General features: G+C 45.9%; 1 protein-coding gene across 1 annotated transcript; it reads right to left on the bottom strand.

Moving 5' to 3' along the window:
* Positions 1-2,037: 2,037 nt before the first annotated feature.
* On the bottom strand, positions 2,038-22,876 carry pygb (phosphorylase, glycogen; brain). Its single transcript, XM_035399526.1, has 20 exons — positions 22,432-22,876; positions 18,306-18,407; positions 17,291-17,369; positions 15,750-15,853; positions 15,111-15,242; positions 14,187-14,298; positions 11,666-11,748; positions 9,736-9,879; positions 9,205-9,297; positions 8,217-8,363; positions 7,298-7,461; positions 6,845-6,959; positions 5,843-5,944; positions 5,589-5,736; positions 5,253-5,311; positions 4,358-4,499; positions 3,738-3,945; positions 2,984-3,118; positions 2,465-2,531; positions 2,038-2,285 (listed from the first exon to the last, which is right to left on the bottom strand). The coding sequence occupies exons 1-20, from the start codon at positions 22,672-22,674 to the stop codon at positions 2,079-2,081; spliced, it is 2,586 nt and encodes an 861-aa protein (XP_035255417.1). The 5' UTR covers positions 22,675-22,876; the 3' UTR covers positions 2,038-2,078.
* Positions 22,877-23,346: the final 470 nt, after the last annotated feature.

Here is a 23,346-nt window from a genome sequence, read left to right as displayed (position 1 = left end):
TTTATTTATGCAAGGTCATTAAACCACCCTGTTCATCTGTATAAAATCACCCTTCCAAAAAACTGGTTTACAAATTCCTAAATGTTGGGTTGCATTTTTTTGTTTGTTTTTTTTTTGTAAGCTGCTAAACTTGACTGGACAGATAAATATTACTTTATGTATGTTTTTAAAAAATATTAAAATGATAAATACCAGACTTTTTTATGTTGTCTTAATTCCACACTTGAAACATAATACACTGAGTATCAGAAGATGTACTAAAATGCAAAATTCAGATTAACTGCATCGATTTTGACATCAGATGAACTGATTGGTTGTGAAAGGCTAGTACAATTAATTTTGTTCCATAAGCACAATGAGATCATTTCACCTGTTGAACAGCAAACCTGGTGACAGAGCAGTCACGACAGATACTCCATCAAAGAGAGACCCTAATTAAATTTAAACTTTAAATTGGATTTTGGCCTTCCATTTTCAAAAGAAATTCACTGTGAATGGGCAATGGGGCGATATGGCTCAGGAGGTAAGAGTGATTGTCTGGCAGTCGGAGGGTTGCCGGTTCAAACCCCGGCCTGGGCGTGTTGAAGTGTCCTTGAGCAAGACACCTAACTCCTAACTGCTCTGGCGAATGAGAGGCATCAATTGTAAAGCGCTTTGGATAAAAGCGCTATATAAATGCAGTCCATTTACCGTTTACCATTTGCAATGGTTTCAGTAAAAAAAAAAAAAAAAGCACCTGCTTACAGCCCAGGCATGTGTACAGTACGCCCAAACAGGCAGTGCAAAAAACAGACTGCAACTTGGGAGCCAGTTGGAATGGGAATGAGGCCTCTCCAGTCGGGCCAGTTCCGGACCCGGGCGTGTAATTCGGGGAGAGGCGGCTGCTTGCACACGGGTACCGGGCTGCTTTTTTAGCCTGGAACTTGCTTTGTGACTTCTGTCAGAGGAACTGATTCCCCCCCCCACGCCCCAAACGCCCGACATCTTGAATGACTTCGCGAATCCACCTGTGATACTTGTTTATTCCTTTTCTCAGTTTCGAGAATCAAAGCGTAACCACAGTACAGTACTTTGAAATGGTGTGGGAGAAAGAGCTTAACCTGCTACAGAAAATAATTTTTTTTTTACACACACATCCACAAACACACAAGTTGCATTAGTTTTTTTTTTTTTTTTTTTTTTTAAACAACAGTAGCTTTAAAACTAAAATACATTCAAGTACAGCAAAGTGTTTTAGCCCCACTATGAAATAGTATAAGTATATTTTTTGACTATCACATTGTTCCACAGTCATTATCAAGGCCTTTCCTGGTAAAAGAACTACAGGTGCCACTCCGCCTGTATTCTAAGTGCAAATGTGAAAACAAGCCACTTTATTTGTCCTGATTTTTTGGGGGATCCTTTTGTTTTTTTTTTTGGTTGTTCCTTTCCCTGCATAATTTTATACAATATTATGCTGGGTAACGAAATGTAGTAGAAAATGACAAGCCTTCTTCAGTAAAACGGCATATTAAAATATACTGTTGAATCAACCCATATGTCTATACAGCACATATGGGTGGGGGGGTGGGGGGGGGTATTCATATGATTAGAATGTTTTCTGTGTGCAAATGCTTGTACCACTCATGAGATTTACCAAAATGGATATTCTAGAAAGCCATTAAATTCCATCGCCTCAAACGTTTCGGCTTGCTGCCTGCTTCCCTAACGGCACAAATGAAATGGATGGGAAGTTGCAGTCACAGATCCGTGTCACGTGTGATTGTATTAGTCGCAGCCCTACCACCGTCCTCCCTCCCTAATTATGAGCGTTTAGCTGCGTCCCAAACCGCGTGCCCCAAACCGTGCTCCGTACGCCCGCACTTTGGTTCGGACACGCGCCCCCAACCTGGAGGCGCGGTTTCGCAACGAGTGCTCGGAACACGGAGGTGTTCGATTTGGGACGGAGCTTAGGGCGGAGCGCCTGGGGAGGGAGCGAGGGGCGGAGTCACAGAAGGAGGTGGGGTGGGGTGGGGTGGGGGGTGGGGGGGGGGGGGGGGGGGGGGGGGGCAGTGCATTTTTCGGGGGGACTCCCGGACTCAATCGCGGGGCGCGTTAGGGGGCGGGATCTCGCGGGGTGCGTTAGGGGGCGGGATCTCGCGGGGTGCGTTAGGGGGCGGGATCTTCACGTCGGAGGGCTCCACCCCCCAGATCTCCCGGGCGTACTCGGAGATGGTGCGGTCGCTGGAGAACTTGCCCGAGCCGGCAATGTTGTGGATCACCTTCCTCGTCCACTCTTTGGGGTTCTGAAACGGGACACGGGGCAAAGCGTCACCCCTCTGTTTTACAAAGACCACTTGAAATACACAAAAAATAATGTTCAAACTTACATACGTATATTTAGACTGATGTGCCAAACTTTTTGAAGCTTCATAAGATTCATGAAGAGTCACTGGACTACATTATTTTCTCTTTGGCACCTTACCCTGTATAGATCATTGACCTTCTCTTGACAACTGATGTAGGCCTCATAGTCAGCAAACACCTTGAACCTGGAAGAAAGAAGCTTTTGTAAGAATACACTTAACTGATACTCCGGATAAACCTTTCCGTACCATGTATGCCAGCAGGAAAAAAAATTCTACTCCTCTCCAACACAAGTGCATTTTTTCGATTAAGGAGATTAATGGCACTTGCCCTAATGCCTTCATGTAATATTAACCAATGAATGGCTGTTGAATGAAATTTATTTTCCATACCTAGGGCCGTGCAGCATTACATAGAGTGAAACTCAACATTTCTTGTCCCTTAGAATCATACATTGTTTCATTAATTGAGGATATGCAATAATTTAGCCAGGTGCACCAGTTAAATTAAATAGTCTAACAGGTAAGAGGAAAAGAGGGGCGTCTAGAAATTAATCTGCACAATACTTCAAATCACCACCAGGGGGCAACGTTGCTCTTTCAGCGCAGATAGCCGGCATTTGTTTGCGCGATCTTGCCTGTCGTGATTCAGCAACATGTTGACCACGTCCTTGAAGAGCTCCGGCTCCCTGGGACTGAAGTAGCCGCTGCGGATCTGTTCGATGACCTGCCGCAGCTCGGGGATGCGATCGTAGTACTCCATGGCATTGTACCTGCGCAGACAGGCACAGGAAGTGGGTGAATGAGCGACAGGAAGCAGAAGAAAAAAACGGAAGGGATATATGAGAAGGGGGAGAACAATGGTGGATTAATGAAAGACGAGGATTAAATGACGGTTGCTATGGACACAAGGTGAGTGGCAGTATGTCCAGACTGAGTTCTGTAACAGGCACATCCTAACCTAGCTGGTCTTAAACTGATTAAAAAAGTGATACAAATTCCAGTGCTCACTTCTGTCCTCAATCTCCACTTTGGTCAATTTGCTTTATTCTACAATTCAAACCAAAAGTTGTTTTTGCAAAATCGGTGTGTTTGAACAATTCAGTTAATATTGCATTTGAATACCAACCCAGATAAAACATTCTCACAACGTCGCTGCAATGTAGTGGCAATGTCATAACACTGGCAAAACATTCCTGCAACATTGCGAGAACATATTGGGTTAGCTGGGAGCTGCATTTCAAACACAATCTTTTGCTCAAAGGCACGGTCCTCAGCTTCCTCATCCGAAATCCTCCACATCCTCTAACCCTCCCCTTCCCCCTCGACCACGAGGCTCCAGTTTTGGCTTCCTTGGCAGAGCACGTGGGGGGAGGCCCTTCCACCCCTTACCCCTTCCTGTCCATCTCCTCCACGTCCTCCACCCTCATGCCGAAGATGAAGAGGTTCTCCTCGCCGGCCTCCTCCGCCATCTCCACGTTGGCGCCGTCCATGGTGCCGATGGTGAGGGCGCCGTTCAGCATGAACTTCATGTTGCCGGTGCCGGAGGCCTCCGTGCCCGCCGTGGAGATCTGCTCCGAGAGGTCGGCCGCCGGGACCACTGCGGGGAGAGGACGGGGCCGTTAGCTACTAAAATGCCTAAAAAAAGGAAAATGTCTCCTCGCGTTTCCCCTGTTTTTATAAGTTACTCCACTGGTTATTTCCCAACCTCCTTGTTATGACCGCTATGACACTGCTTTGTTCATTTTTGTGAAAGGTAATCCATTAAAAGGTTAGTTAACACATTAAATTAAACTTAATAAGGCCTTTCTCCCCCCAAGATTTTAATGCCAATCACATTTCAGATTCCTTAACACAATGCCTAATACTCTGAGGAATATGACATTGTGAAAATAAGTTTTAATAAGTCCAATTATTATTATTATTATTATTATTATTATTATTATTATGATGAAAGCCAGTGGTGGACAGAGACCTTAACATTGTAAAAAAAAAAAAAAGGGTCTTTTTACCTTTCTCTGCTAGAGAGACTCTGTAGTTCTCCAGGAAGATGACCTTCAGTCTGTCCCCAACCACGGGATCATTGTTGACCACCTGTCCAATGGCGGTGATGAGTCTGATGATCATCTTGGCCATGTGGTAACCGGGGGCAGCCTGGTGGAGGCGGGGCAAATGTTAGACGTGTCCAATCAACAGAACTGTATGCTATGATCCAAGCCGTTTCGTACTTGTCATGCAGGTGCGCGCGCGTGAGCATCGCGCGTGCCGTACCTCAGCTTCAGAGAAACCAGGCGGAGCAACTCGCGGCCAGTTGTGCGTTGTTTTACGTGATTTATTATGGTTTAATACTTTTACTTTTATGGGAAGATATGCCTGAGCAAACTGTTCATGGTTTGCCTGGTTTCTTTGGAGGAAGGACAGACTTCGGACAACACAGCAACACGCGAATGTCAACCAAACACAAGCGACCTCCTGTAGCCTACGGTAGGCCTACGCCATAGATAAGAGTGAAAACTCGCTACAGCTTGAATTTTAAATTTGAGTCGTTTATGCGTTATCCCTGAAAATGACAATTTAAAAAAAATGTTGCAGTACACATTAGCGGCCCAACGTGCGAGTTTTATACGAGTGAGACAGCGTTTCATGTGTTTATGAGCTTGGTTGCCTTTGTGGTTAAACAATTGTTACAGGACTTCAGCAAACTAATCGAATAGTGTACAATGCGCGAATCAAATATGACTCATTTGCGATTTAACACATTTCATATATTGTTACTTCAGGCTGCTTATCAACTTTGTCTGTTTTGGCGTTCTGCAGTTGATATTTAATATTTTACAAACTCACACTTTTACTTCGTTTTATATTAATTGTATTAAATGAGAGAAACCTCGCTGATTATGCATTTACCTTTCCTCCAATCATTATGGTCCTTGGAACAAAGGGCTTCTTGGGGTCCTTTTTAATACCTGCATAGAAACCGATGAGCAGGTCCATTAGTGTGATGATTAAGAGACAAAATCATGTTTCATATCTTTACATGCAAAGGTAAATATATTACCTCAACATATTACATAGTATTTAAAAAAATATGGCAATATATTTTCATTGTGTATGGGCAGTTGGCTAGACATTACAGTTCTAGATGCTAGCAGGTAAGCAGGGTGAGCAAATCTTAAGGTTTTAAATGATTAACTAGTGAGCAGATCTTATTGTTTTAGAAGTTGATGGGCCAGCAGATCTTACGGTTGTAAAAGGTGATGATGTGCAGGCAGTTGAGCAGCTGTCTCTTATACTCGTGGATCCTCTTGACCTGGATGTCGAAGATGGACTCAGGGTTGATCTTCACCTTGTATTCCTTCTCCAGGTACGCCGCAAACTTCTGCTTGTTCTCCTGAAACCGCAGCCGCAAAATACTCAGCCTGTGGCGACATCAAGCGGCAAACTGGGGGACAGGGGACTCTCGTCCAGTAAGCCGAGGGTTTGCATCTCCTTCTCACCTGCTTCACTTTGGCCACGTCGCGAATGAAGGCTTCGTCATCTACGAAGTTCAGAAGCTTCTTCAGCTGAAAGAGGTCAGTCAGGAAGCCCTCTCCGATTTTCTACAGGGGAAAACTGCATTTAATTAAGCATATCCAGGGTCCTGTCACACGATGAAAATGCATTGCCTTATTCATCTAACCAGTCCAACCAGTCCTTCATTTATAATGAAAACGATTGTCGTTTTAGTCTTTCATATTGAGTTGTTCAGGTTAAGAAGTCAAATGAAGGAAAAATCTGAGGAAATTGTGTGTAAGACAAAATTAAGGCCTCATAAGAGACACTGTATGTTGGCAGATAACAGTGTTACTGGAGAAAAAACTGCCACAAGATTATGGACATGTTGCTTTGATTCATAACGATACGGACCGATTTTCCGCACGTTGCATCGCTCGGACCTGATCGTTGCCCTCCAAACCGTTGCATTGATCCAGGTCGATGTATCGTTAATTGAAAAAACCCGGTACCCATTACATTACATTCATTTGGCAGACGCTTTTATCCAAAGCGACGTACAAAAGTGCATTTTCATGATCGTAGACAACTGCTGAACTGTTCAGTAAGGTACAATTACTTATTTTGTACAGCTATTTCTAGCCGAGAACAATTTCTAGCCGTCTAACATTTGCAAGGCCAACTAGGCAGAAGAATAAGCTACAGTATTAGGACAAATACAAATTACCAAGAAGTGCAGGGATGGGGCAACATGTAACAAGTGACAGGAAAAAGGGTATAATTAAAAAATATATATATATATTTTTTTTTTATACAGTGTGGTGGTGGTTAGTCTAGGTGTAGTCTGAAGAGATGAGTCTTCAGGCCACGGCGGAAGATGGGTAGTGAGGGGGAGGCTCGGAGAGGGACGGGGAGTTCGTTCCACCACTGGGGAGCTAGGGTGGAGAAGCTCTGTGATCCCTTTGGGCGGGTGGGAGGGGTTACAAGGCGAACCCGTGGTTCTGTACCTCAGCGAGGATGTCGGCCAGGCCCGGGTTGCACAGCAGCAGCCAGCGGCGGGGCGTGATGCCGTTGGTCTTGTTCTGGAACTTCTCCGGCTCCACGTCGTGAAAGTCCTTAAAACTGCGAAGCGGCACTTTCGTTAAACGCGAGCAAACGCACTCGGATATTATTAAGTTCGCATTCGCGTACAGGTGTGGTCGGGGGGTGTAGTTGTGACCAGACCCGGGTCAAATACGTATTTGCTTTGGATTCAAATAATTCTCTGTGCTCTATTGCTCTATTGCCTGGTGTAATCGAGCCAGCCAATATGACCAGAAGGCAGGGGTTTACACTTTCTGAGAGTATTCCATTGGTTCCAGTACACCAGACAAGATCAGTAAAGCGCAGAAAAGTATTTGAATCCAAAACAAATGCGTGTTTGGGACCTGGGCTGGTCTGGGTCGCGACCTGTCACTCACACGGTGGCCTTGACGATGTCGGAGTGGATGCGGGCCACCCCGTTGACGGCGTGCGAGCCCACCACGCACAGGTGCGCCATGTTGACCCTTTTCGGGTCGCCTTCCTCGATCAGGGACATCCGCTGGAGCCGACCGGTATCCCCGGGGTAGAGAGCCGCGATTCTCTGGGGGGGGGGGGGGGGGAGCAGTCAAACACTGTTCAAATCCTCCGTGATAACGGTAAAAGCCCTGAATGACGTGCATCGGTCGAGGGGGGAGGGGCCAGTTTTCGGTTCTCAACCTCAGCACCGGATGTAATGTCGCCCCCTGCTGATATCTATTAGTTTCGCTCAAAAAGCAAGTTTCCCCATTGGGCTCCATTCATTTAAAAAATAAAAAAATAAAATACTTCCACTCAAATATTGCTATTAACTCATATTTGTAATTATATTAACAAGAAAAAATCACTTATTATTTTTCCGACGTAAAATATTTTTTCCCTACCGCACAAAGATATTAATTTTTTTAATTTATTATTTATTTTAGCCAATGTGTGCACTATCCTCGTTGTACACTTGATTTAGGGGATACAACTGAGCATGTCCGTTGAGCAAAAAAATTGTACTTCCTGGTTACATTACAGACATTTAGCAGACGATCTTATCCAGAGCGACTTACACAACTTTTACATAGCATTTTACATTGTATCCTTTTATACAGCTGGATATATACTGAAGCAATTCAGGTTAAGCACCTTGCTTAAGGGTACAACGGAAGTATCCTACCCGGGAATCGAACCTGCGACCTTTCGGTTACAAACCCAGTTCCTTACTCACTGTGCTACACTCCGACCTGTGCTCCCCATAGGTTTCTATTGGCGTCGCTGTCTCTACATATTATTATACGCTCTAAGGTCAAAGGTCAAAGGAGGGGCGTGTACCTCCAGGTGTCGGCGGTTGATCTCGTAGATGACCTGCAGGTGGCGAGGCAGCAGCTTCTCGAACATGTGAACGGGCCAGCGCTCCAGCGCCTCGGGCAGGACCGTGTGGTTGGTGTAGGCGCACGTCTGCACCGTCACCTCCCAGGCCTGTTTTTCGGGGAGAAAGAGGAGAGAGGTGTGGGGACAGCGCCTCCGTGAGCAGGACAGTCCATTCCCTAAAATACCACCTAGCACTGAAGCAGTGAACAAGTACAAGTGTTTCCATCTTTTTTTTTTGGCGTGCATCTCATTACCTGTAGTGTTTATTTTATACAGCCTTCTTTATTAAGGGTGTGAATAACACACTGGAAAGCACTGGGGTCCCTCTGCGTAGGTAATGTTTTGTTACAGCCAATTGCATCATCAGTTATTTTGCTAAAACTTATTAGAACAAAATGCAGGTCATCCCTCAAGAGACATTAAACATGTATATTTAACAACAATTACCAGCTTGTTACAATTTTGGGCCTGGTAACTGCAGTAGGAGTGAAACCAGTATGCACAGTTTGACAGCCCTGCTGTAGGTTTTAGGTGATAACACTGACCCTGGCTTCACTCAGAAATCATGGCCTACTTGAAAGGCCTAAGGGTTGCTGTAAAACACAACACAACACAACCCAGAGAATGCATCTGATTGGCTGTAACAAGCTCTGGTAAATCTGCTGCGTGGAGACCGACGGCTGCTTGTTTCTCAGGTGCTTAGCAGGGTCCAAGGCCAAATATTTACTGACACTGTCCAGGCAACATAGTAATCAACAGTCAGCTGGTGAAGTTTTCATTTACGGCTATGGTGACAGTTATGACCCGTTAGTTTGCCAGAACTGCACGTCCTGAACAGTGTGGTCTAAAAACAAGCTTGGGTTTCCAGTTCAGTGCTAGGTCACGTTTTGGGGCGAGGTACACGGTGGTCCCACCACCATGACGACGCGGGCAGAGTGGCGGTAGGTACTTTGTCCCAGTCCAGTTTCTCCACGTCCACCAGGATCCTCATGAGCTCCGGAATGGCTAAGGCCGGGTGGGTGTCGTTCAGCTGAACAGCCACCTGACCAATCGAAAGAGGGGAACAGAAGCGTGTCCAAAATTACGGGAGCCGTGACGTTACAGAATAAAATGTGAACGTGCTACAGGTGCCCTGCTGTGGCCAAAAGCGCTCTCTGCCCTGCTGACATTGATTCCGTTGGATTATAGAAGGAGACGAAACATGTTTGAGTTGGCAGTGCTTTTGCTGGGTTCCAAGTGAAACCCAAGGTTCCATGGTTTCAGGCTACGTCTAACACTTTATGAAATATGAAAATGCATATTTGCATGAAACAAGACCAAATGGTGATTTGCAGTTGTAGTTTTTCCCACAGCCCTGAGCTGGTGGGGTACTGCTCCCCAGTTTAGGCACTTGCTGTAGAGCAGCTGAATCTGGAATGTAGAATGTGATGAATGAGAAAAGCGAAAAGAAGGATGAGGTGAAAGGGTGCGGGATCCTCGCCTTCTCGGGGAACGTTTCGAAGGAGGTCCTCACGGGGTCCCGGCAGCCGAATTTGGAGGACTTGAAGCGGCGGATGATGTCCTGGAGTGTGGCGGCGACCACAAAGTACTCCTGCTTGAGCCGCAGCTCCTTACCCTCGAAGAACTGGACACATGCACACACACATGCACACACACACACACGCGTGCGCACACACACACATGCACACACACACACACACACATGCACACGTACACATGCACAAGCACACACACGTACCATGCACACACATACGTACACAAGCACATCCACACAGGTGCACAGACACACACACACAGACATACACAAACACACACACGCGCACACACACCCACACGTGCACAGGCGCACACACGCACATATACACACGCATGCACACACACACACACACACACACATGCACACAGGGGCACATATACACAAACGCATGCGCCCACACACACATACTCACACACACACACACACGCATAAACAAAAAAACATATACAAACAAAAACACTATAAATTAGGGCAGCTCTTTATGTATTGAATGGCTCAGTTCAATATCCTAATGTGAAAACATCATCCATTATTTAAGACCTAAACATCTAATCAACCTAAAACACACTGAAAGCTTCCTAGGGACTTCCCCAGGGAGCAGGTTTTTCCTGGTCAAACAGAACATGAGGGCAAAATAATGCTTCTCTGTAGTCAGGCTGACATACATTGTTCATTGTTCTTCAAAAGCATGTGATTCCCCCCCCTGGTGGTTAGCTAACGGCTAACCACCAGAACCTTCCCTTGAAATCTGCCAATTTTTTTCCCCAACGGCATAACCTGCAGGACAGTGCGGTAGGCGGCGCTTTCGTTCGGCGATACTGAGCACCACCAACCAGGGAGCTACCTCATCGGCTAACAGCCCGATTGGCTGACTGAAAGCTCCGAAAACCTGCCGGGTCAATCAGGGGGGCGGAGCTTTCATTTGGTGGCGACATCCCGAAAAAGCTAACGATAAACAGCCAGCTTATCTCGCCCTCAGAACAGACGTGTTAAAAACAACATTCAGGACTGTTCCTGAATTAACTCTGTCGCTGCTCCACAGGGTACTCTCAACCTAGGATTGCTCTTATCACAAGTGTCCTGTCTTGGTCCTCCAGCAGGGCCGTGCGCGCTGCAGGTTCTGAGAATGCACTTCCTGTACGGCCGTGCTGAAGTTCCTGTGGCAGTGGGAGGCTGCCGGCCTGACAATGCAGCCAGTTTTACATCTTTGATGTCCTTATTAGGTCATGTCTGTGGAGACAATGACCCAACCTGATCTCTCTCTCTCTCTGTCTCTCCCCCTCCCTCCCTCCCTCCCTCCCTCCCTCTCTCTCTTTCTCTGTCCTCTCTCTCTCTCTGCGTGAGCGACTGCCTGTGCTTAGTTGTGTTCGAGATGTGTCTGAAATATATGTTTTTTTTATCTGCTGGTATGCAGGTCTAAATCTAAATCTAAATCTCAAAAGTCTGAGAAGCATTAAGAAGCTCTCTGTGGTTTAGACGCCGTTTCAGTTTCGCAACCCAGATCTTTACAGTGCGGTCTTCAGAGCTGTGGCAGGGTGCATTGTGGGTGGATGTTTACTGTAACTTCGACTGTCTGTTGCTATAACATTACCAGCACTTGTTTTTGGTATTTCACTGAGAGGAATCATGGTCAGGCGTCCCAAGAAAATTTAAACTCCCAGAGCATTTAGGACTTCAGCTGAATTTCTTTTAGATTTGTACCTGGTTTATATGAAAAGTTACCATTGCTAATTCTGCAGAGTGTACCTGCTCAGTCCTCAACGGCGGCATTATAGCCACAGGCAGTAACTGGATGTGAGAAGTTGTTCAGTGGCACTGTTTTTGAGACGGGAACAGTTCCTGCTCTCGTTCAGCCGTCGCTTTCATCACTTACATTGTCGTTTGGGTACAGGACCCTGGATATGTTCTCCGCCAAGTTCCTGTCCAGCACCGCTTCGATATAATCCCCAACATTAACTGTGAAAAAGAGGAGAAGGTGCTCTCAAATGACAGGAGTATAGACACACACTTATATATACACATGCGCACGCACGCACGCACACACACACGCACATGCGTACACACACACACTCAATATCAGACCATACCACAACATCAGCTTGCTGTTTAAATCATCAAGGGGATTTAAGACCGTGGACAAGACCTTGAGTCTTTAATGGGGAGAAGTTCATAGCTCTCAAATAGAATCTGATTTATACATTTTGTTGAAAGATAATTGGAAAGGGTACTCGCATATTTTATTTCACCACATCCTTAAGCCCTCCACAGAGTCAGTTTAGTAACTGCAGAACAGTACTTTGTGTTCACAGTGTTCATGGTTGCAGCTGAGAAATAATATAGCATAGAGGTCTTCGTGATATCCCTCCCTTGTCCTCTGGGTCACTAGTAAACCCCTACTGTAGACACCAGCATGAAAAATACTGTAACCATAACCATTCAGCAGGGTCAACTGCCACAGTAGATATAAGTGGTGCCAGAGTAAGGTTCCATCATTTCCATAGTGGGCGGAGCTACAGCGAGCTGGTTCAAAACGATTGGTTCAGATCAGAGAGCCTCTGATTGCATATTAATGGCTCCAGCCCACGTTTGTTTTCAGTGAAGCCTCGTTCCGCCATCGCTAGTAAATGCCCCATCCACACTTCTACCCGGCACCCGCTGTAAAACAAAAACCACAAACTCATGTTTGGATAAGGAGGCGCCATCTCAAGTACGGCCGGGGGGTGCTCCAGGGGTGCGGGGACGAGACCCGGGCCAACCTGCTGCGCTGCGTCAGTCAGGAGCGTATCCACGGGCAACGCTGGCATGCTGCCACCCTCTTCCCCCACCCTCAGACCGCCCGCCGCACTGCCCTGGCGCAGGGCTCCGCTTGGTGTCCTAGATGGTTCCGTTCTGAGCTAACTGCTCAGTCGATAACGAATAAGCCAATTTATCTTAGCCTGGATAGACCAGACTGCAGTGCTCATTAGCTAATATGCTTAGGAGGTATGCGCAGGGGGGAGGGGGGGCCACACAGGGGGAATTACATTTAAAAAGGAAGTGCAAAGCAATAAACTTCCTTCCCTTTTTATTAGTCCCTTCAAGTAAACCTACTGCTTCAGGTTTTAATATTGCTCTGCAGTGCAGGTCGTGTTGATACTGTAAGTGCAGCATGGCAGAAACTGCAGAGCTGCAGCTGATCAAAACCAGAGAGGAAGCCGGTCGGTGCTGCTCTGTCAGTCATGACATTAAAATAGCCTTAAAGTAACATTACTGTAGTCTTATGGTATTATACCATACTGTATACTTGCTGTGGTTAACTGAGTATTAAGTTTGTACATTAGATTACATGCACTGTGTTTCAGTTCTGCATCTTCTATGTACAATTTGTGTTTAGTGTACACTGCTATGTTTAGTGTGCATATATGTTGTGCCACGCCCAGAAACGTCCAGAACACATTTGTGCACAAATTCTGCAAAAGTGCATAAAGACCGAGATTGCAAGTGCATTATTGATATGCCTTAGCATGGTTATTTTACGATATTTTCATGGCAAAAATCCTGCATAGTATGCCTTTAATGTATGCAGCATTAGCTATGGGTAATGTGCTTCATAATAGTGTAGTTCTTCATTTTGGACGGATATGGACCAATGCTTGAGGCAAGGGGGCACCTCCCAAAAGGCAAACCATTCAGGACCTTATACTGACCTTATACTGGACTATAGACAGCTTACTCTAAGGCCTCTCATGAGGATGTGCAAACACTGGAAGAGATGTAAGTTGGCATACAGGTGGGCTAATAAACAGCTTTTTTTCCCTGTGCAGAGTTGACCTTAGTTTAACCCACGGAGTGCCGGTTTCAGTCTCATCCCCAGCTCACTATGCAACAGCGCCCCCTCTGGCCAGTCAGCCCCTCAGGCCTGCATGTGCTCGCTGCAGATACTGCGCAGTTTTCCAGCGCAGCTGCAAAACCCGCCCAGCTGCACGCTCTCTCTCTCTCTCTCTCGAGGACACTAATGATCCAGCGATGGGACGGCTTTCACAGCTTTCAATTATCACTGGACTTAAAAAAGAAAATGCCCTGGCGTATTCCCTGAAAAGTACCCACTGTATACCTGTCACTTGTCTTTAAATAGGTACAGCTAATTGTAGCCTGAGGCTGAGCTTAAAATGAGGGTTTCTGAAATGCACTGATTATGAATCCAAAGAGAAAGCGTTAAGCTGGTTCTAAGGAGCATGCATATAAATATGATTTACATGTGTAGTGCTCATAAAGAAACACGCAAAGAAATGCCCGTCCTAACACTTTCTGTGGCTTTTACACCTCCATCCTTGGTGGATTTTAAATTGCAGTCCCATTTGGAACCAGGGCTATTGACGCTAAGTGCCTGAGGAGCATGCGGTGCTGAGACTCACACTCTTGCAGGTTGAAGTCGTTGGGGGCCTTAGCCGACCACAGCCGCATGGTGTTCACCGTGTTGTTCTTGTAACCCGGGATGGGGGTGTCGTAAGGCATCGCCAGGACGATCTGTAACGTGGACAGGCCGACAGACAGACAGACAGACAGGCAGACAGACAATGGCCTTACCATATTAACATTGTCATTTTCACATTTTCCCAACAGCTTGTAGTGCTAGTTTTTAAAAAAATAAATAAATGCATTATCTATGTTTATTTTTAATGTTCTTTCTGTAAGTGTGCTAATAGTAGCTTCACTACAGCAAATTGCATGTAAATTCACCCGTGCATGACTGCTGTACCCTCATGGTACCAGCACATGATAAAACTGTGCATGCAAGCAGTGATGGACAGCAGGGGCGGAGCTAAGGGGAGCACTAGCAGGTCCAGGGGGCCTCTGGAGGCTGTGTGTGTGTGTGTGTGTGAGAGTGAGAGAGTGAGAGAGTGAGAGAGTGAGAGAGTGAGAGAGTGAGAGAGTGAGAGAGTGAGTGAGTGAGTGAGTGAGTGAGTGAGTGAGTGAGTGAGTGAGTGAGTGAGTGAGTGGAGTGCGTGAGTGGAGTGCGTGAGTGTGTGAGTGGAGTGCGTGTGTGTCTGTCTGTGTGTGTGTGTGTGTGTGTGTGAGAGAGAGTGAGTGTGTGATTTTGTGGGTGTGAGTGGGTCTGTGTGCGCGCGCGTGAGTGTGTGTGAATGTGTGAGTGTGTGTGTGTGTGTGTGTGTGTGTGTGTGTGTGTGTGTGAGTGCGTGTGTGTGAATGTGTGAGTGTGTGTGTGTGTGTGTCTGTGTGCGCACGCTGCGAGGCCCTTTCTCATATTTTCCCTGCACAAATCATCTCTATCTCTGTCCGTGATGGACAGCAAGCCTGCTTTATGAGGACAGACTGACCTGAGTGTCCACCCACTTCACCCCCTCGCCGTCGTGCTCCACTCGGCCATAGAAGTGAACAGGAAGCATGTACTCAGGGCGGGCCTTCTCCCAGGGGTTGCCATAGCGCAGCCAATCGTCTGCCTCCTCCACCTGGTGGCATTTTAAACTCATTTAAATCTTTTTTTTTTCTTTTTAGAACAAAGGTTTGTGGGAAGGAGGCCTTGCATGAGTTTTGTTTTTTCCAAGCTTCAGCTACTTCTACTGATTTTCATGATAAAATTCTTTAACACAGAGATAAGGAAAGACTCTTTGACACGCATTACTTAACAGGTCAGAGTTTTTTGAGAGCAAGCTTAAACATTTTGCCGTCCTCCACACAATGTACGGCACGTAAAATGTATAATCCATCATTATGTTCTGAAAACATTATGTTCTGGTTGATGTACTTTTCCAAAAAAGGCAGTGACCTTTCCAGCAGAAAACAAAGTCAGACACATGAATTTCAGCCACCCCCCCCCCCCACAGCAGGGGAACTTTACATGAACTACAGAGGAGGAGATGACTGTAAACATGACAGAGCCAGGCAGACACATCCAATTAAAACACACCTGTACACCCCCCCCTTCCCAATGTAGAACACCATCACCCCTCCCTCACCTGCCAGCCATTGGAGATCTTCTGGTTGAAGATGCCAAACTCGTACCTGATCCCATAACCGTATGCAGCCAGGCCCAGGGAAGCCATGGAATCCAGGAAACAAGCTGGGGGGGGGGGGGGGGGTCGGGGGTGAGAGGGGGTCAGGGGGTCAGGGGGAGGACAGAAGAGCTGGATCACAGCTGCTCCAGGTTTTTGGACACCGTGTCTGCGGTTTTAGACGGCCCAGCCTGGAGTAGGACAGGGGGAACGCCGAGCGCTCAGAGCCAGGCTGCGGAGGAGGAGTACGCCGCTTTTCCGCCTCCCAGGCGCCAGACCCACAAGAGCCCCTCTGTGCGCCAGAGCGGCACGGCCGCCGGGCACAACGGCTTCTTTTAACCGCCGTAATCAGAGGGGCGGAGCCTCAGCTAGAGTGGGCGGAGCTGCAGATAGAGTGGGCGGAGCCTCAGCTAGAGTGGGCGGAGCCTCGGCGAGAGCGCGCGGAGCCCGCTGTGTCCCGTCTGCAGAGGGCGCTCATGAGGAGGGAGGGCCGTCTAAAAGCCGATTTTTAGGCGAAGGCATTCTGCCCTTTGTTGCTTCGTGATTTGGGGGCCTTGCGCCCGGGAACGCCTGGGCGAGAGGACTCCGCCCACGTCTGCGCGAAACCCGGGCGTCAGAGAGAGACCGTCGTCGTGACGGGACACTCCGGAGACGCTGCCACACCTGGAGTCTCACCTGTCTCACCTGTCCCTGCGCCAGAGCTTCTTGCTTAACGCACACTTACTGTGAGGGCTTTCTAAAAATACCTCTGATAAATGCCTTTGATTCATTTGCATTCTCATGTGACAGCGCAAAGGATGCATGTGGTTATTCAGTCTCTGCAATTTATCACCTATTTTCTCACCAAACACCCTAATCCAGGGCACATCGCTCTACAAGGCTGAAATGTGATATATTACCATAAATGTATATGTGTATATATATATATATATAGCTGTATATTAGCATGGGGCTAATGCAGTACCAATGCTTTGTCTCCTGCTGCTCCTGGTACACTGCAGTGCTCTGTGGTCTGGAATCATATTCAAAGCTGACTGTGTCTGTGGTCTCACAGAGTGGTGCTTATTTGGCTGTAGTGTCTGCCAGAGAGGGAAATTATTGATCGGTGGGGTGATCACTGCCTACTGTCTATCGCTAACAACAGCAGTGACAGCAATTGGACAATAACAAACAAGCCAGCCTTCTGAACCACTTTGCTACAAGCAATTATCTGTGTATGTTTATGAGTATGCGTGCGTATGTGTGTGAGACGATGGTATGGGACTTTTTCCAGAATAGGGTACACCCCTGTTACTCAAATCATGGTCCTCAAGGGCTGAGAACTGCTGGTTTTCCGCCCTCCCTTTGCCTGGGAGTCGGGTGTGAAAACACTGGCCAGTCAGCACTAATTATTCTGTTAATTTACCTGGGAGAAAAGAAGACCAGGGCCGGATTTGGATTCAAGGGCAAGATTTGAGTATCAATGGGGTTACAGCCCCTTTATATACTGAGGTACACCCCCTCACCTGCAAGCCGCCCCAGTCCCCCGTTGCCCAATCCAGCGTCCTCCTCAATCTCCTCCAGCTCCTCCAAGTCCAACCCCAGCTGAGTGTGAAAAAACACAACACACATAGCGGCCTCCTCTTTTTGCAAGGAGTGATGGGAGAATGAGGGCTCATGAACTCCATAAGAGCCTATTAAATTAGCCTATTAAAATGATTCACTTCCTTTGAGGACCTCCTACTTCCCCCTCTGCTGTGGTGCTGTCACTTTTTTTTTTTTTCCAAAAATTCTGTTGGCTGCATATCAAAGTAATGACAGGCTGCGGGGATCGTTTCCTGTGAGGAGCGTGGGCTACTCCGTAGAGGTGTGGGGGGGGGGGGGGGGGGGGGGGGGGGGGTGGAGTGTTCCTTTGACACGATGTTATGATCGAGGTGCTGCAGGTTCGAGTGTGCTGGTCGCCAGGGGAAACGGTGACCGACGGGGGAATGGGACGCCGTTGTGCAATAGCTAGCCTTCAGTATCGATAAGGGCTCTTCAGAAACGCTTCACGGCAAGAGCCAGACTCCTGTGATCCTGAAGTGAACGCAGCAGTGAAACAGCATTAACCCACTCAGTCCCTGGCTGTGTTTTGCCAGGTCTTTGCCCTTTTTTTTTATTGTTGCAGCTATTTAACCTCATCTGAATAACACATACACTATAATGTTTTCACCATTACTTTAAACTGTCTCAGGACTTCACAATGAGCCATCACAAAGGTTAGCCAATTTTTTTTTTAAAGTTTAATCCACGCATCTCAGTTAATTCGTCAAACTTATATATTTAACAAAATCTTTGTTGAAAACATCAAAGTATTTAAATTCCCGTTCCTTAATAATAGCTTTAGCTTTTTTTTGTGCTACTTTTGCCATGTAATTCTAATGAGACGGTGGTAACACAAGCGTCTCATTGCAAACTCAGCGACGCCCACAGTGACATCCCCATTTACCCATCAGTCTCTGCACTAATGAGCTGGTCAGGCAGACAGGTGTACAGGTGTACCTGGTAGATGGCTTCATCGCAGGCGTTCTGCAGGCCCAGGTTGATCATGGTGTTCTGCAGGGTCCGGCCCATGTAAAACTCCAGAGACAAGTAGTGAATCCTCTACGACACAGAGAGATAAAGGACTAGTGAGGGCTCTGTAGTCTAATGCTCTGTACCACTATGTCACAGAGAATTGAGAATATTAACGTATCAGGGCATCTGTTTGTTTAAACTTAAACCGCTGAAAAAAGTCATACAGAGTCAATGTAAAATACAATTTAATGCACGTTTGCTGGAGTAAAATATGAAAAGGAAAAAGTTATATGCTTGCACAATGAAGACATAACTCCGACAGCAAGTCCTCTTTAGTGACACTATTTGTCCTAGGTTGAAAAGTGACATTCCTGCAATGTCCCACTTAAAAAATAAATGAAAAAAACATTAAAAATAAGGAAAACATAGGCCCTGCAGTGAAGAATGTTTTTCCCCAGCATGACTGCAGACCAATGCATGTATATTCTGCAGATACTGTTAGGCCGCTTACATATATCCACGTATACAGCTGCCTATTAAAGACATTCAGATGAAGCACCTTGCTTAAGGCTGCAACAGCAGTGTCCCAGCTTGGATTTGAAAATGGAACCGCTACGTTACAAGCCCAGTTCCCTAACCATTGTACTACACTTTACATTACTGGCATTTAGCAGACGCTCTTGTCCAGGGCGACTTTCACAACTTTTTACACAGCATTTTACATTGCATCCATTTACACAGCTGGATATATACTGAAGCAATGCAGGTTAAGCACCTTGCTCAAGGGTACAACGGCAGTGTCCAACCCAGGAATCGAACCTGTGACCTTTAGGTCACATTGGGTTACTAACCCATTATACAACACTGCCGCCAACTCTAATGAGCTAATGAGTACTGTACATTTTTTAGCTACAGTATAGATTCGGGGGGGGGGGGAAACAGGTATTTGAGAAGTCTTAGATTCTTGCCAAGAATGATGTTATCTCAGGTAGCCTTAAGCCCATTCAGTCTGTGCTGTAGCTAATTTCCCTCCCTGGTTTTGAAGCCCTTGCGTTGCGGTGTGACACACGGCTAAATTTTAATTTGTGTTCAGCAGGTCACGGCTCTGACCTTGCGCCTTTCACAGTGTTTCACTAAGTGGGTGCAAGATCTGGGCCTGCGGCTTCTGTCTATCACTGCAGGCTCTGTTGCCCTGTTGCTTTGGAATGCGGTTTCCACTGTACGCCCTCAATGACAAGCCCAGCCTCTTTGGCCACAGATCCGCCATGGAAGGGGAACAGGAAGTAGCGATAGGCCTATCTGTGCTCTTTTTCCCATGATTGCCTTTTTGTGTGCCGGTGGTATAACATGAAATTTTAGAGCCTGATGCTTGAGTGTCCTCCCTAAAGGACTTATCAGATTTTAACCTGCCTCTGAAATCAGGTCATTGGAAGTCACACAATTACAAAAGACTTCCAGGCAAAGACTCTTTCATGAAAAACACAGATGAGAGTTTTTTTTGCCATTATTGCCAGCTGAGAACCAGGGAAGATTCCAATGTTTCCACCCCCCCCCCCTCCCCCCCCCCCCCCCCCCCCCCCCCCCCCCCCCCCCCCCCCCCCCCCCCCACTAGTGGACAAGTATATATTTCACTATGCAAAAGTACTCATGCATATGCAAATATCTGCATTATTTGTTCCACAGATTTCAAAAAGGTACTTCCATTGAAACCCTCAAAAAAGAAATGGGAGACCAATAAAATTAATTTTTCCATCTCGGTCTCCTTGCATTTCTCTTTTTTGATGGTTTGAATGCAACTGACGTTTTGAGACCTATTCAGCTATTTTTGGCTCATGCTGCTTCTGATTCATTGCCCAGGTGCAAACTGTCATCTTGCTGCTTCACATTATTTTTATAACCAGTCCCCCAGCTTCTCTTAATATATTTTTCTGAACATTGTTTTTGTTTCCCATAAGAATTATTTTAAAAAAGTGCAAGTAAAGATTAAAATCTAAAAAGTTACTGAATCTAAACTGCGCCCGCTGAGTTCACAAAATGATATCATCTAAATGTTCTGTACAAAATAAATATATGTACATTAATATTTAGGTTACAGAAACAATAATCAATAAAATGTTCAACTTAATGAATTGCACACAAAACCTGTTTAATGAAAATGAGCAGCCAGAAAAAAAAATTATACGTGCCATAAGCCACAAAAAATAGACAATAAGCATTATTCAATTGTAGGAATAAAAGGGTTGGTTACTGAAACCATGGTGCAACCAACTGAACCAGACTGTCATGCATGGACAATCATTTACACGTAGGCATTCTCTTATCCAGAGCAACTTACACCGTGTATATATTTTTTAATGTATTTACAAGCCCATCCTGCTTGATATTTACATTCTGGTTTTCAACATTTTCTTCACAGCCTAGGTACCAAATCAGACCAGTTTGCTTAACTGAAAAGATAAAGGAATCTAATGTGCTTTTGTACCCTCCCACCCTGAAGTTAAATGACACAAAACTGTCATCTGAAAAACAGGCTTACGCACTGCAAATGCAAGCCCGCGCGCAACAGTTCCGCAGGAGTTGCTCGCAGCGCCCTGTAGTTGCAGCACGTCTTGGCTCATAAACGAGGACTTCTGCATTGTGGAGACACTGCAGTAACGTCCGGCTGCCCCTTCTGCAGTGCCTGTGCATTATTCTTTGTGCGGTCTCATCCTCAGCCTGTGTTCTTAAATGTGTGCAAAGAATTCAAGGACCGTTGCTCTTACCTACTAAATACGTTGTAGGCCTATTTACAGTATTCAGTTATTCACAGTTTAAATCGTAGATCCATGTCTGTGTGGCTTGATCAAGATTTACAGAGGAGATGATGTTTGTTCGCTCTAAAAGTTTAATTTAGAGTCCTTTCTCGGCTAAATATCCCATTAGTGAAATCTAAGATTCTGTTTACTCGTTTATTTCATCATCTATTTGTTTTTATGACTCAAACGAAATCACCGCCTCCCGTCTGCTGTACTTGGACCGCCCTTGTTAAAAATGTTTTTCGTAAAGATAAATAGTCACAATAGAGAAAAAATATTAGAGCACTTGGTGCTGTTGAACAAATAAACCACACTTTCCTTTTTCAACCACTCCCGCTAGTACTTTCAAACCATTGTCAGACTGCATTCGTGTGAGACTCAGACGATGAGGAAATGACACTGTCTGGCTTGGCTGCTTGGAAGATCCATCTAAATTTAAAACGTATTTGGGGAAACTAGTAAACGCTTTGAACACAGATTAGGATGACTGCGTGCTTGAATGAGTAGGAGGAGAACGTGAAGAAATTTCACAATTCCAGACGGCACTTGTCACTGGACATTTGGATATCAACGTCAAGCAAATTAAGTTCCTGAAAATTAGATTCTAAAGGGATGTCACTTTCTGACCTAATTTTTATTCACTGGTAATTGAAGTGACAATCTGGTTTCAGACGACATTATCTTGGATTAGGTAGGTGATCCTTATTGGTGCAAGTCTTTATAACATGCTTTTTTTATATTCAAATCAACGTGAGACTATGTACGTAATCTGCCATTTACAACTTTTATTAGTATTATACTGTCAAAATGACAGACTGAATAGGGGCCGAATTTAGCTAGAAAGGTGATCCAGAGCCTAATAATGGGGTGTGTGTCCCTTCGTGGTTAGTTTCATGTCACTGTTACGAAGGGTCTATATTGGCCAAGAGTTGTACAGTAGTTTGGGTGTGGTAGCAGCCAGGTTACTTATTTATTGATTGTCAGACCATGTTCTTGATAACATACACCAGTTGTTTTGATAAATCTTCCATTCTAATTAGTCTGTCAGACTACATACCCCTTTCACTGCAGCAGTGATGCACAGACAGCTGTTTTCGCGGTCTGGCTTTAGTTATTTTGCGTACATATTTGTTCTCGTCGATCTGTCAACGCAGCCTATTGTGAACCTGTAGCTGGCTACTAGCCAACCAGCAACAGGTTGTTTAATCTAAATTCTGCCATACGAATGACATGCAAAAGGAAAACGATAAGTGAAAGTTGTTTAGGAATGCAGACATGAGTTCACTTCCTGTCTTTTGCAAAAAATAATATTTTACCTTCGGGTCTTTCTCATAATAATACTGCTGAGTGCGAATCCAACGTCCGACGAGGTGATCTCTCACTGTATGCGCCAGTGCAAAGAAGTAATCCCTTGGGGTCGCAACATTGCGATCTTTGACAAGCGTAAAGTGAAGATGCCTGTTGAAGCTCTTCTTGATTTCCGCAACATCGCCCAACCCGGCAATCCCTCTAACGCTTATCTGTTTTCTCTTCTCCTGGTCGGTCAGTGGCGTGGCCATGGCTTCGAATAGCAGGGATTTCCAAACTCCACGCAAGTGTTTTGACTAATATTTTGTTGGTCCGGGACCGTGGGGCGACGAGACGGCGGATGCTCAGCTGTAGCAAGGGGACTTTGCTCAAAACTAACCCACAAAACCCCTCCTACTCAACTGCTAGAATGCACAGAGCGACTGCTGGACGGTTGGGTTTGTTCCTCATTGGTCGAGAGTGTAGCTCTCGAGACCCGCAGAATGCGCCATGACGTAGCAGTGAAGCTTCGTCCCCCTATGCAGAGCTTTTAAAGCTGCAGTGCCTGCATCCGACGTTGAGCTTTCTTTACCAATTTTGCGTGTAGTAATCGCCCAGGGGCAATTCATGTCGGTGTAATTAAAAAGGTATTTTTCCCGGTATTTATTTCCCCCCCTTTATTAGGCTGAATCCGGCAAAATCACACAGGCACTTTCCTTCCTAAAAGGATGAAGTGTCTGTGTGTCCGTGCCCCCACCCTGAAGAAGAGGGGGAGTTGTAGAAAATAAGTACCTGGATAATGTACAGTGATGAGCTGATTTTCTTGCAAGATTGGGTATTTTGTGTTCTGGAATATGAACACTGTATAACAGAAATCCATCCGTCTGGCAATAGTGCTGCCACTTTAATAAACCTTTCTATGGATACTGGAGATTCTCTTTTGA

This window comes from Anguilla anguilla, chromosome 18 (genome assembly GCF_013347855.1).
Source record: "Anguilla anguilla isolate fAngAng1 chromosome 18, fAngAng1.pri, whole genome shotgun sequence".
NCBI classification, from domain to species: Eukaryota; Metazoa; Chordata; class Actinopteri; order Anguilliformes; family Anguillidae; genus Anguilla; species Anguilla anguilla.
The sequence above is the reverse complement of the archived record's forward strand: the minus strand, read 5'-3'. Positions and strand labels throughout refer to the sequence as shown.

Excerpts from the sequence above, each read along its gene's own strand:
- pygb (XM_035399526.1), bottom strand. The coding sequence starts at position 22,674 with ATGGCCACGCCACTGACCGACCAGGAGAAGAGAAAACAGATAAGCGTT. Across the intron at positions 11,749-14,186 it reads CGACTTCAACCTGCAAGAGT|TTAATGTTGGGGATTATATC; the intron begins GTGAGTCTCAGC and ends TCTTTTTCACAG. Across the intron at positions 6,960-7,297 it reads GACATCGTCAAGGCCACCGT|TTTTAAGGACTTTCACGACG; the intron begins GTGAGTGACAGG and ends GCCGCTTCGCAG.